This window comes from Vicugna pacos, chromosome 15, assembly GCF_048564905.1.
Source record: "Vicugna pacos chromosome 15, VicPac4, whole genome shotgun sequence".
Taxonomy (NCBI): domain Eukaryota; kingdom Metazoa; phylum Chordata; class Mammalia; order Artiodactyla; family Camelidae; genus Vicugna; species Vicugna pacos.
In genome coordinates this window covers 26,058,883-26,072,945 of record NC_133001.1, presented here as the reverse complement: position 1 = coordinate 26,072,945, position 14,063 = coordinate 26,058,883, and the positions used below count along the sequence as shown (strand labels likewise).

General features: G+C 35.9%; 1 protein-coding gene across 3 annotated transcripts in view; it reads left to right on the top strand.

Annotated features, from left to right (window-relative positions):
- Positions 1–14,063, top strand: part of PPP1R21 (protein phosphatase 1 regulatory subunit 21) — a 57,990-nt gene that overhangs the window by 30,941 nt on the left and 12,986 nt on the right. For all 3 annotated transcript variants that reach the window (XR_012059047.1, XM_006211254.3, XM_072937761.1), the window contains 5 exons: positions 1,458–1,550; positions 5,271–5,398; positions 7,781–7,933; positions 10,928–11,020; positions 13,396–13,638. Coding sequence is in view for 2 of the 3 variants with exons in the window: in XM_006211254.3 (XP_006211316.1) it covers positions 1,458–1,550; positions 5,271–5,398; positions 7,781–7,933; positions 10,928–11,020; positions 13,396–13,638 (710 nt within the window). In the remaining variant the exon portion in view is untranslated. The remainder of the gene's footprint in view (positions 1–1,457; positions 1,551–5,270; positions 5,399–7,780; positions 7,934–10,927; positions 11,021–13,395; positions 13,639–14,063) is intronic.

The window sequence follows — 14,063 nt, the reverse complement described above, 5'->3', positions numbered from 1 at the left end:
GGTACTGAGGCTCTTGGTGTCATACCTAAGAATCTGTTGTCAAATGTGAGGTCATGAAGACTTATCCTTATGGGTGCTTTTGAGAGTCTTATACTTCTAGTTCTTACATTTAGGTCATTGATCTACTTTGAGTTAATTTCTGTATATGGTGTGAGGTAAGGTTCAACTTAATCTTTCGCATAGTGGCTATCCAGCTGTCTCAGCATCATGCATTGAAAGACTATTCCTTCCCTGTTGAATGGTCTTGGAACCCTTGTTAAGAATCAGTTGATAGATGTCAGTTAAGCTTATATCTCCAATGAATGTACTAGTTTCTTTTGTACATCAATTGCTTTCACAGCACCCCTAGGCTTAAACTTCTCCCCAGTCTGTTGCGAATTAAATTAGTTCTTTTGGAAAGAGATCCAGAGCTTTCTGTTTAAAAAACTGTTTCTCCCTTGGACTAAATCTCTGAGCCGTGGTTCTATGCTAAGGGTGGGGACAATGATGCACTTCTCTCAGAGTGACACTCTTGCATGAGTGCTTGAGCACTCCATGGACAGGATAGGGCAGGAGCCCTAGCTCTCCTCAGCTTGCCTCTTTCAGCATGGAACTCTTGTTAATGAGTTGGGGTCAGGGTGGTCAAGGCCCCATGTTCTCAGCAGCACCATGCCCATGTAAAGCCTCCATCCCACAAGTCGGGGCTGGATGATAGAAGAAAGCCACCACCTCTGAGTCATACTTACCTAGAACTTAGCCTCAGCAACAGGTAGCTGGGAGCAAGATAAGGAACTCAGCTGTCCAGCTGAATTAGGGGAGAGGGAGTCCTGTGTCAGTGGCGGTACCCTCTGGACTGGGATTTCTAGCTCACTGACTGGTAGGGGGAGAGAGTGGGTCCTGGTTCAAATACCACAGATTCTTACTGTTCTTACCAAGTTGATACAGGTTTTCTTGAGTAACTATTTCTTCATTTGCTGTGTGCCCTTAGGGTAATTTCCAACGTTTTAAGTGGTTGTAAAATAATTTCACCAGTTGTACTGGGAGTGGATCTGTGGAGCTGGGTTGTGCTGTCGTGCCAGAATTGGAACTATGTTTGAGTAATAGTGTTTTTAGTGATGTTCAGCAAATAATAATCTGTAGGGAAAGAGCAAAATGAGAAATGTGTTCTATAGTAATAAGGTGAAATTCACAGAGACGTTATTTCAAAAAGAATTGTGAAAGACATAACCCTGCTGAGCAATTTAATTTTGATTCTTAACCATTAATATTTGTCGACATAGGGGATGAAAATCAATTTAGATGTGTCTTCAATTATCACCATTTTATCCGAATGTGTCTGCAATGATGTTAAAAGCCACTATTTTCAACATATCACAGACAGTATTCATTCTCTAAAGTACAGGGGAGATAGTGGGCTATCAGTTTTTCAGGAGGAGTCTTCTGGGAAAATGCTTAGGTTTGTGATCTTGATTTCCTAGGTACAGAGCCCGATGGACTCCTTCGAACAAACTACAGTTCTGTCCTAACAAATGTTGGTGCTGCTCTGAATGGATTTCATGATGTCATGAAAGGTGAGGCTTGAAAAAGAACCTAAATAGGCTTCGTCCCATTTTCTCAGATCTGCCTAAATGAGATTTAAACAAATACTGCCGAGAGTAATAGACCCCAGATAAAGGCTTAGTAGCATTTGGCTTACGTTGAAGTGCACAGCTCTCTGCCTTCTGCTTTTCCCATCTGCTTTTTTCCTGAAGGTAAACAGAGTGCTGAAGAGAAACTCTTGTGCACAGAACTGTAGCCAAAAATGCATTACTCTGACTTAAGGCAGGTGTGTGAATTTTATCAAACCAGACATGCTATTCAGAAGCATTTAGCAAAATATTGCACTTGTTAGAGCCCAAGCATGAAGGAACTGAGGAAATGAAGGTTTAATGTACCCAGAAAGAATGCACTGGTTTTCTACCCTCCTGTGCATTTTTAGGTTTGGAGTACCCATTTTAAGTTCTGTTTTGTTCAGCAGAGGCTTAAGGAATGAAGGTCTGTTTTTAAGCTTTTGTCAGTTGCTATGTGTGCCTAAGAATATAATCGTTGAAGGATATTTCATTTGCTTCTTAGCATGTGATTCTGAGTCCTGACTTTTTAATCTGTAGCTCTGCATGTCTCCTAAGTTTTTTCCTCCTTTCTCTTCCTTTTGAAGACTGTTGGAGTAAGTGCAGGAGGAGAGGACAGGAGCAATTATTAAGGACTTTTGGAAACAGCCCAGGTGCCTAGATTTTTCACTGTGGTGTTTAGTGTACAATTGTGACCAATGACTGGTTTCACAGAAAATACCTTTTAAAAACTTAAAACTTTGTTGGATGGCATATATAAAATAGATATATTTGGGACCTTCTATAGATTGGCACATAACCTCTGGTAGTGAGAATCAGTCTTAGTCTCAGCAGTATTATCCAGTATCACTTTGCCATTCAGTCTGGAGAATGCTCCTTCCTGTGGCTTGCCTTCAATTATAAGGAATTTAAAGTCACTGTACTTCTGGAGCTAGGTCTGCTTTCAGGAATCATAGCTTGCATGGACAGTCTTGGTGGCAGGTGACAATAGTCAGCCCCAACCCTCCAGAATTTAGTCTGGTCTGTAGAAAACCTGAGGGACTGATACCTTTCAGCTGTGCAGCTTTTGATTTGGGGAGCTCGTTAACTATAGTCTCTGTTCTAGAACTTTACTTAACCTAGAACTAGGCCATTGATGAAACCACAAGTAGCTCTGTGGCTGCAGGTTTTTTGGCTTTGTTTTCTAACTTTTCCTTTGCTAATGTTACGATTTGTTCCTCCTAGTGTTTTTTGTAGAATTTTGATAAAGGAGGGTAGCTAAAGCAGTGGAGGGTAGCTATCCCTTGAGAAAGATCTTAAAGCTTCATTTACATTAAAAAATCTTGATTTTTATTTCTGCTTCTGTAAATAATAATACATTTTTAAGTTTTCTAAAGATGCTTTTGTTTATATGTGACATAAGATTAAGAAGATGCCAAGTAGTCCAAGTCAAAGAATGTTACTGTTATTCTCTGGCATGAGCTGGTGGAGATTAGGGAGGATCAGAGGCCCCCTAAGCCCCCTTTGTGCCTCATCTTGTTTCTGTCCTTGAAAGTGGACAAAATAAAAGGAGAGGATATTGGAAAACATGAAGGATGGTTGGTAGCAGATTAGGGCTCTTGTTGCTAGGTTTACAGTTCAAATCTGTCTTCTTACCTAGCTGGAACACTATTGTGTGTCTCTCATGAAAGCTCAGAGTGAGCACTAACTGGCATTAACAGAATAAACTTTGTTCTTAAGAGAATTCTTATTTCAAACCTTTTCTCTTGATGCTTTGCCCTGAATAATTGCTTGATCTAAGCTGGAAAGAAGGAAGGACGGAAGGCAAGTAAGCAGGTGGGCTGGTGTTAGTATAAAAAGAGAAAGATTTATGAAAATGTGTATCCTACATGGAATTAAAATGGGGGTGAATTAATTTTTTAACAAGTGGCATTTTAAGTGAGAATTGTTTGATCTTTAGTCTTAGGTCTAAAGTGAGTAGACTTGTAGGAAACATAAAATAAAAATAAACCTCTGTGGTCTAGATCACATGATTTCCTTGTTCTTTTTGGAGTTAAAATTTAATATCAAGGAACACACTAAATAATGAAAATATTTGGACTCAGTAAAGAGTAAACAATTGGATTGGAATTACTATAGTCAAACTACAGTGGCTTTAATTCAATAGAACCCTCTGTGAGGGTTCTTAGTAGTGTACATCTTTTATAAGTATTTCAGTCACCTACACCAATCGACCAAGATTATGTACTAAGCCAGTTGTATTATATTATTGTATATTGACGGTACAATATTGAGTAAAACTTTCTGTGGTGTATAGAAAGAAAGTATCTGCTCTAGGGGCTAGCAAGTTCAGTATACAAAAAATGTTCAGCATTCCAATTGAATTTTTATTCACTTGGATATCTTATGAATAGTCATTTATTTTTTAAAAATATATTAAACCTAATAGTAATGTACCAATTATTTGGTCCCTTCACTGAGACAACTGTACCGTAGTAGTGTCGGATGAAGGGTATCCAGGAAGCTCTGTAATTTTTCTATAAACCTTAAACTATCTTAAACTGTAAGTTATATATATGAAAGTTTATATGTATATATACATACAATATATACAAACAACACAATTTTCTGTTAAATTGTAGTAAAATTAATCTTATTCTTAAAACAGTAATTTTGTGTTAAAATATCATGATCATTGTCAGATTAAATCTCAAATACCATATCTTTCTAAATAGTCTTATTTCCTCTTAATTACCCGTAGTCTAAAATCAGCTAAATTTCTTGATTCTGAATAAATGAAATTCTTTGTATACACATCTGCTCTAAAAAGTTCATTTCCATGTTTTGTGATTTATTTTTGACTTTTCTGGTAATGATAATCTTGTAACAAGTATTAACAATTCAGAGGAGGCTATATATTGTAAACACGTTATTATTTAAAAATATAGTTACCATTCCTTGTAAATCAATGTTGTCTTGAAATTCTCCCATTTTCTCTTGTTTCCAGGATGAATTTATTTTATTTCTCAGAGACCCAGAAAACCCCAAGATTAGCTGTTTGGCCAGTTTCACCTACTGCTGTTTCTCTCAACACAATTATATCTAAGCCTCTCTTCTATGCTTTTATAAGCAGAGGCCTTTGTTACAAGTTTCTTGGACTGGAGGCAATAGCATGTGAAGCCAAACGCTAGAGTATCCAATCCTTATTTGGCCATGCAGACCTTTCTGATTGTTAGAGTGTGTCTGGCCAACCAGCTAAGATCCAGTAGGGATTATGGGACATTGTGCCCATGTTGGTTATTCTTTTCCAGCCTCATGGTTTGTTTATATAAGCACAATATAAATTCTCATTTGTGCCTGCTGGGCTATCAAAACAAGGTTTTCAGGCGGTAAATACTAGTCAGGCTCATTTTACCCAGCAGTAGAATAAGGGCTAATACTCAAAAGAGGGAGAATTCAACCCACAAGCTGGGAGCTGTAATAGAGATACCAGGATGGTGTTAAGGGAACTTCACCACTTTCTATTCTTTCCACAGGCACTTGTGATGTGATTGATACTCAGCACAATCCTGATTTTCACGAACCACTTTTTGTCAAATTTATTTTGTAAATTTGTAAGAGTAAATATGAGATGTTAATGGGCTGGTTAGCTGTATGCAACTTGTATATAGATAGTAATGAGTTTCCATTTGATTGGTTTTATAGATATTTCCAAACATTATAGTCAAAAGGCTACGATAGAGCATGAACTTCCAACAGCAACACAGAAGCTCATAACAACTAATGACTGCATCCTGTCATCGGTAGTGGCATTGACAAATGGAGCAGGAAAGGTAATTTTTCTCTGGTTTATATTGACATTAAATTTAATTCTTAAGTGTGCTCCTTTTTTTTTTTTTTCTTGGATGACACAGGTAAATCAATCTGTAAAATGGTTTTGGATTTTCAGGCTTTAAAATAAAGTTGTCTCCCTTTTCCTCCTTCCTACCTCATATTTAGAACAATATGGTAATTACTGTTAAGCATTTGTGATGAATAAGTGGGTCAGTCACTATTGATGTTTTAATGAGATACTTGATTGATGATTTGAAGATTCTAGGTGGTCTCACTGTAGATCCTTGTGTGTGTGTTAAAGATCTGCTGTATAGAATTTGGGATATATAAAAAGAGAAAAAATATAAAACTTCTGTTAATATTTTGTTTTTTCCCTCAATGCTTTTTGTTTGTTTTTTGGTAACATTTGTCATAATGCTAGTTCTGTGGTTTTGTGCCTTCATAAGTACTTTTAAGTTGACTTTAACATGTGTCTTTTCATTGAACTTTTAATGTTAAATAATGACCATTAAGTACTTAGTTACTATTATAAGCTGACCAAAGTGCAGGGCCTTTAAAAATAGTTCTATCTTGGATAACTAGTTTTAGCAGATGTCACATTCTAAGAGTACATGTTCATCATAGCCTTTAATAATAAGAATTTCTCTGAGAATTACCCATACATATAAATTCAAAGGACTGTTCAGGATGATCTTAGCCCATATTTTTCAGCATACTCAACATAATTTCTTAAAGAAATGCTGATTTCTGTGTTATGTGCCATAATTTTTCTGACATGTTGACCTTAATAGGAACATACTTTTTTCAAGTGGTTTAAGTTAATCTAAAAGATCATAGATCATCTTTGGTATTCAATGTCATTTTTTCCAAACTCAGCCTGCTCTTAGTGACAGTTTGTTCTAGTTTGGGTCTGTAATTAGAAGGTGTTGTCTCTAGGTTGTCAGCTCACAGATCAGTGCCTTACAGGATTCCTTAGCCAGAAGACCATCCCAACTGCCTCCTCTTTAACGCTTCTATCTGCAGGCATGCTGGAAGTTTTCTGAGGCTGTTTCTAACTTTAATTCAATTAAGAAAAGTTCTGGAAAAAGAGAATGGTGACATTTTATAGGAACCTCTACGTTTGTGACTTTTTATGAGAACTTTGGACTATTAAATACTCATATACTTTATAGGTTATTTTAGATTTGCTTTACCTGGAACCTTAAAAGTTGTCTCAAGGTAAAGTATTTGATCTTCACTGAAATTCTTATAAATGGTTTTTAACTAAAATAAGTATCTGAAGTAAGTGTTAAGTTGGTGGCAGCTAAGGTGATTTGATTAAACTAAATTTTATCATTTGTAATTTAAAAAACCCCTAGGAAAGTGTAACATATGCATATTACAGAACATTTGGTAAATGTAGAAATATTAGAAAGAGGAAAGAAAGTAAACCTCACCACATACTACCATGACCTAAATGCAAACGCTGGGTAAGTGATTATCCGTGTCATGCACAAGGAATACACAGCTCAAGATTTTGAGTTTTCATTTTCTTGAATACTACCTAACAGAATTTCATTTGACACAGGAAAATATTAATGAAAAAGATAACCTTTCATACCATTAGTGAGTGATTTCTTACTTTCTGAGCCGTTTTTGCCAAGGTAGAATCCTGTATTTCACTAGTCACTTTTTTCTTATTTATTAAAATGAAATACTATTTAATATATCCAAGACTTTAATTTTTCTGGCTAAGGAATTCCTGAGACATTTTGATTTATATCAGCATTTCATGTAGCACTGTTGATTCAAAATTGTGGCTCAGCAGTATTACAGTTAAGGATCTTTGTGGCTGCTTACATAGATTTAACAAATGATAAATCTGTAAATGACAAGGGTTTACTGAATTTTCAGTCTTTTTTTCCTGTTATATTTGTACACACAGATTAAGATTTGCAGAGTTAAATTTAAGTAGAGATATATTCAAGGTGTTTGTCATGTTGTATGTTGGAATATGAAACATTCAAAGTTAAAATGCCAATGGAATCTATAAATCCAAACATATATATTTTGAGAGCAGGGGCAGAATTAGTGAAGTAAAAAGCTCATGAGCATCATCTCCAGGTTAAATTGGGGTTAGTCATGGTTTTCAGGGAGAATAGAAATGGTCTAGATTAAGACATGTCAAAAGACTGTTCTCAGTATTTGTACTGGTTTGTCTTTTTATTATAAATCATTGCCTAGGTATTCTCTTCAAATAAAGAAATGTAGGCTTTTGAGGCAAGTGTTGACATTTCATTTCCATTCTCAGTAGTTTTTACTTTGCTCTGAAAGCTATCAGGTATGTATTTTAGATATATTATTGGAAAACAGATTCTGTCTTCTTGTCACGCTTGGTTTAGATTGCATCTTTCTTCAGCAACAATGTGGACTACTTCATTGCTTCACTGAGCTATGGGCCTAGGGCAGCGAGTGGATTCATCAGTCCTCTTTCAGCTGAATGCATGCTGCAGTACAAGAAAAAAGCTGCTGCCTATATGAAGGCTTTGAGAAAGGTTTGTGAACTGCTGTTAACATTTAAATCGGAGAAAGAAATCAGAAATCATTCCAGAGAATGGCCAGGAGACTGCTCTGAAGAGGCAGGGGAGAAGCCAGTATATATATACATTTTTTGGCTGGGAAATACCTGTGGTCAGGCATACATCTTGGTAAAAGATTACTGCTAATCACAAAGAACAGATATCTGGGGTAGGGGATATAGCTTGAATGGTAGAGCGTATGTTTAGCATGCACAGAGTCTTGGGTTCAATCCCCAGTACCTCCATTAACAAAAATTAATTAGTTAATTAAAAAAATAAAGAACAGATATCTATGTCTGGGAAGATGCAAGAATCTGGAGTCACTGAAATTTCTCCTCAGATATGCATCTTAATTATCTAGGGTCCCGGATATTCAAAGCACACAATGTTTCATCCTGATTTTTCATCCTGAATTCTGCTCAGGGTGCACTATTGGTGGACAGCTGCAGTGGGTTATGACCCTCTATGCTTTCCATGATTCATATTGTTTAGATTTTATAAAATTTTGAGGCACAGGTGGTTGGTGGTTATCATGGAGGGACGATCTTTGAGGAGGAGGACATGACACAGACCCAGGACTTACATAATAAGTGATGTATGCATGTGCCATGTTCATAAACTCGTGTCCCCAGTGCCTGGTAGAGTGTTTAAGGTGAGGCAACTGGGTAGCCGGTAAGTGTCAGATTTCAGGAAATCTCAACCTTGTAGAAACAGAAAAAATATCGAAATACATTTAGAATTTTTTTCTGAATATAGTAAGGGTATACAATCATTGCAGAAAGAAATCAGAAGATACAGCAATACATAAAGAAGAAAGTTATGGTCACTTCAAATCCCACCACCCCAAAGGTAGCTGCTCTTAGCTTTGTTAGAGTATATCTGTATCCACAAAAATTTTAATACGTGCGTGCACATATGCACACACACTATAAAAAGCAGTGTATCTGGATACATACACTTGTTTTAGAATCTGTTTTTTTGTCTTAATGCACTGTAGATATGTTTATAAATCAAAAAATAGATATCTGTAAATATAAATTGCTGTCATTTTAATGCCTCCAGTATATTATCTGTAGTATTTCGTTGTGGAAATGTGTAATAATTTAATTAACCAACCATTGCTAATAGGTTGCTTCCTATTTTTCACTGTTACATACAGTACTACAGTAGGTATTCTTGTACATGCAACTTTGTGCATTTGTTTTTATCTTTTTGCCCTTACTTTTTAACTTTTAGCTACACATAAAACATTCTTATGTTACATGAGGAGGGAAGGGTATAGCTCAAGTGGTAGAGTGCATGCTTAGCATGCACAAGGTCCAGGGTTCGATACCCAGTACCTCCTCCAAAAAGTAAATAAACCTAATTTACCTCCCCCTCTGCCAAAATAAAATAATCAAATAATACATGAGAACATTATAGGTAAACTATAATCCCTAATTCCAGTTCCTTCCCAGAGGTAACTGTAGTTATCAGTTTTGTGTATAACCTTACAGACTCTATTGGAGCTTTTATACTCATCTGTGTAGACTTACAGACTATATATAATATATAGAATTTTCTAAATTTTTTTTTAAGCTTAAACACATGTTTTGTTGTGTAGCTTGTTTTTTCGTTTAAAATATGTTTAGAGATCTGTCTATATCAATACATATGATGGCTACTATATTGAAATGGCATACAATTCTATAATATGGATATTCCATGGTTCAATTAGATACTCCCTTTTTGGTGGGCATTTAGGTTGATTCCAGTTTTTTACTGTTACAATTTTCTTGCAATGGATAGCTTTGTAAATGCCTCCTTGGGCATGTGTGTGGAATACTGAGAGGTGGAATGTTCTGGATAATGTGGTTTGCACATTTTAAGTTTTAATATTTACTGCCAGATTGCCCTTAAGAGTGGTTGTACATCCCTAGCTATGTATCAGGCTACCTGTCTCCCTATAGTCATCTGATTTTTTTTCATTATGTCTTTATGATTCATTCCTATAAAATGGAATTGCTGGTTCAAAGTCTGTGAATTTTTCAAATTTTGACACATCTTTCTAGACTACACTTTAGGAAGTTTACCTATTTATAGTTTATCAGCAATAAAATTATGAATTTAACTCATAAATTTAATTTGTTAATCTCAGAGACAAGAGGTTTCTTATCATTGTTTTAATGTGCATTTCTTTGCTTATTATTGAAGTAGAACATCCTTTTATAAAATTAGTTTATATTATTCTGTCAATTCCCTATTCAAGTCATTTACCTATTTTAAAATAAATGTTCCTACTTAGTGTTGAAAGAGCTCTCTCTATAGTAAGGATTTTAGGCCTTTGTTTATGTTGGAAATATTTTCCCCTCAGTTTGCTGTAGTAATCTTTCAAAACTTAGAAGTTTTAATTTTTGTATCATCAAACCAGTCCTTTTCTTTATGTTGGTGATTCTTGGTCAGGGGAATCTTAGAAAGTCAGGATACTCTCCAGGATTATAGAAGTGTTCACCTATGTTTTCTTCCAGTATTTTTCTCGTCTAAACTTTTAGATTGAAATATTTAACCCATTTTGAATTTATTTATTCTTATATAAGGTATGAAATAGGGATCTACATAGTTATTTTCCTAAATTATTAGCTGGTTGTCCTTGCCCGATTTATCCAGTTTCTCCTTTCTCCATTGACTTAGAAATGTAACATTTGTCACATAATACATTTCTGTGGGTGCTTTAGGCTGTTTCTGTGCTGTTCCTTCATCTGTCTACTTTGGTGCAAATCCTGTGGTTTTAGATAGTGTAGCTTATAGACTGTTATGATAAGTTCCCCTTCATTCTTTTTCTTTCCTTTTTCTTTTCACATCCATTAAAGGAAACAGCCTATATTGGTGTATATCTGAACTTATCATCAGACATCATGTAGCATTCCTACGTGTAAGATCATGGGAATGATGTGCTCTTTTTCTTTAATCCTTGTGATGCTTTTTCCACAGCCCCTCTTGGAATCTGTGCCTTATGAAGAAGCACTGGCAAACCGCCGGGTCCTTCTCAGCTCTACTGAAAGTCGAGAAGGCCTTGCACAACAGGTATGGCACCTGGAAAATCTTGGTATTTGTTAAAGGGCATAAATGTTAAATCCCCTGTAGAAGGTCTTTAATATACATAGAGTGGTTTAAAAGACTATATAAGTAAACATGCAAAATTAATTAACTAACATGCTAAAAAAACACCATAAGCATTATTTATTGAAAACGTATCTTGATACTCTAAATAAGTCGTCTTAATTCAGTTGGTGTTGTAATTGCCACTGAAGTAATATCAGCACACTTTGGCCATGCTGATTATTTATTTCTAATAAATAGATTTAAATGGCTGAAATAATAAGGCAAAAAAAGGGGAAGGCTAGAGATTAGGTGAGTTATTTTTATTTCTTAAATGAGCAGGAATAAGAAATTTCCAGTATTTAGTTGGTCAGTTGAATTTGGGGGTTTGGTGGAAGTAGGTGGTACTGTCTTTTTCAGAAGTTGGTGCAGACTGACGCCAGTTTAGTTTTTGCCAGAGGTTTATTCACTTTAACACCTGCTTTGCTTTTGATTTTGGAAATACTTGTTTTAAGGGAAGCACAGGTTCATCAGAGACAATATTTTGCCTATGCTGACCTTATTTTCATTGGACACATCACTTACCTTTTCAGCATTAATTCAAGAAGACGTTGAAACTAAAAATTTAATCCACATAATTCCTGAAAAACAGACTAACAGTGAAATGTAGACCACCTTCTTATTTTATGTGAGGAAAGTAAGGCTCAAAGAAATTAAGCAGCTTTTATCCAAAGTAGCTAGTCAGTGGTGGAACGGTCTGACTTCAGAGCTGTGGCTTTTCCCACTCTGCCATTGACCAGCTGCAGGCTGGTCTGAAAGCACTCGGGGGTCTCACATCCTGCCTGTCTAAAGTGAGGGTCTTGCAGGGATTAATTCAGCCAATGGGAGGAGGCAGTATGATGTGGTGGGAAGCATCATCAGACTGATGAACGAGACACATGAGGTCCCAAATCCTGGCTCTGCCATTTGTTAGCTCAGCAGGTGGTTTGAGCTGCTGGGACTTCAGTTCTCCTCTTTGAGAAATGAGAGTTGTAGTATTGTTAGGAGGCTTCAGTGGGATAATGGGAGGAAATTGTGAACAGTGTCTGGTACATGGTAATTGCTCAACCATGATAGTTGGTAAAGCATTTGGAATTCATGCTAAGGCTGCTTTTATTTTCATTTAATTCTCATGCTTTCATTTGCTTGGTGAATTAGTTTTTTTTGAAACTTCTTATTGAAGTATACAAAAGAAAAGTATATAAATTATTAATATATCCCAATGAATTTTCACAAGTAAATACACTAATGTAACCAGTAGCTAGATAAAAAATTTTTTAAAAGGACGTTTTGTTTTGTAAGATGTACCTTAAAAAAAAATGATCAGGACCCCAGAAGCCTTCTAGTTACTACTCTCCTCTTCCCCCAGAGATAACCATTATCCTGTGTTCTTTGTTTTTTTGTCTGATACTGAACTTTATATTAAGTGAGAATTATGCAGCATCTCTTTCAGATCTCACTTCTTTTGTTCAGCATTATATTTGTAATGTTCATCCATGTTATATGTAGTTGTAAGTGGTCCATTTTCATTGTTGTTGAGTATTCTGTTGTGTGAATATATATAACTCAGTTATCCATTTTTACTGCTTATTATGAGTATTTGGGTAGTTTCAAGTGTTTGTCTATCATAGGGCTGCTGTGGGTGTTCTTATACTTATCTTTTGATAAATATGCATGCATTTCTGTTAGGCATATACTTAGAAGTGGAACTGCTAGGTCATAGGATATGACATTTTCAGCTTTTAAAGATCCTGCCAAACCGTTTACAAAGTGTCCCAAATTCCACTCCTCCCAGCACTAAATGGTAGTTCCAGTTGCTCCACAAACATGCCCATCTTTGTATGTTCTGTTTTAGCCATTTTGGTGGTTTTGAATTGCTTCTCCTTGATAAATAGTGACATCGAGTCCCTTCTTTTTTATGTTGATAGTCTTGTTCAAGTGCCTAGTCCAGTCTCTTTTCCTGTTTCTCTATTGGGTTACCTATCTTTTTATCATTGATTATAGAAGTTGTTTTTGTGTTCTGGATATTAGTCCTCTGTTGGATACATGCTGCTTTGTCCACTTTGTGGTTTTCCTTTTCAATCTCTTTATGATACCTATTGATGACTAGAGATTTTTTTATTTTGTTCAGTTTCTCAATTTATGGTTGTGCTTTTTGTATCCTGTTTAATAATAAACTCTCCCTATTCAAGGATCAAACTTTTTTATTTTTACAACTGTGAAGTAGTTTTGGTTTACATTCTATAATTTTTTTTTCTCTTCTGAGCTGCTAAGTTTTGCCTGCAACATCCTCTAAGGTGCAGAACTCTGTTGCTTTCAAGGTTCAGCAGAGTTTGGAGAAGATTTCTAAATTGGAGCAGGAAAAAGAACATTGGATGTTGGAAGCTCAGTTAGCTAAAATCAAGCTGGAGAAAGAAAACCAGCGAATTGCAGATAAACTGAAGAGTACAAGTAATGGGCAGATGGTTGGGCTGGCCCAGGAAAGTGCCACCGTGGTGACTGCTATGGGCCAGGAAGACGCCTCAGCTAAGGCTGGGCAGGAGCCCATTCACAGCACCAGTCTGGTAAGTGTCTTTCTTTTGTTAATGCTAATTGATAGGGATCCAGCTACGTGTTCAGTGTTAACCGTCTAAATCACACATCAGTTTATAGCAGGAATAATCCATGTGCTCTAGAAAAAGCAGGTTGGTAAGCAGGATGCTCCCTTCAAAAAGCAACTCCATTTGATTCCCTTTGATTTTACATGAGATTTCCCCATGGTGAGGGCTGTGTTCCTAGAGAAAATAATAGTAAATTAAATTTAAGATAATTCTGTTTTTCCATCAAAACATTTGTAATATGGAGGTTATGTTTCTGACCAAGGGCTAAATGCCTAACTTTTTATAGAAATGACCACAAATAGCATTTTAAACCAATTGTATGGTATATTCCTAGATAGTATAAAACTTTATGATACACATATAGTTAGTTATATTTTAGAAGACACTAA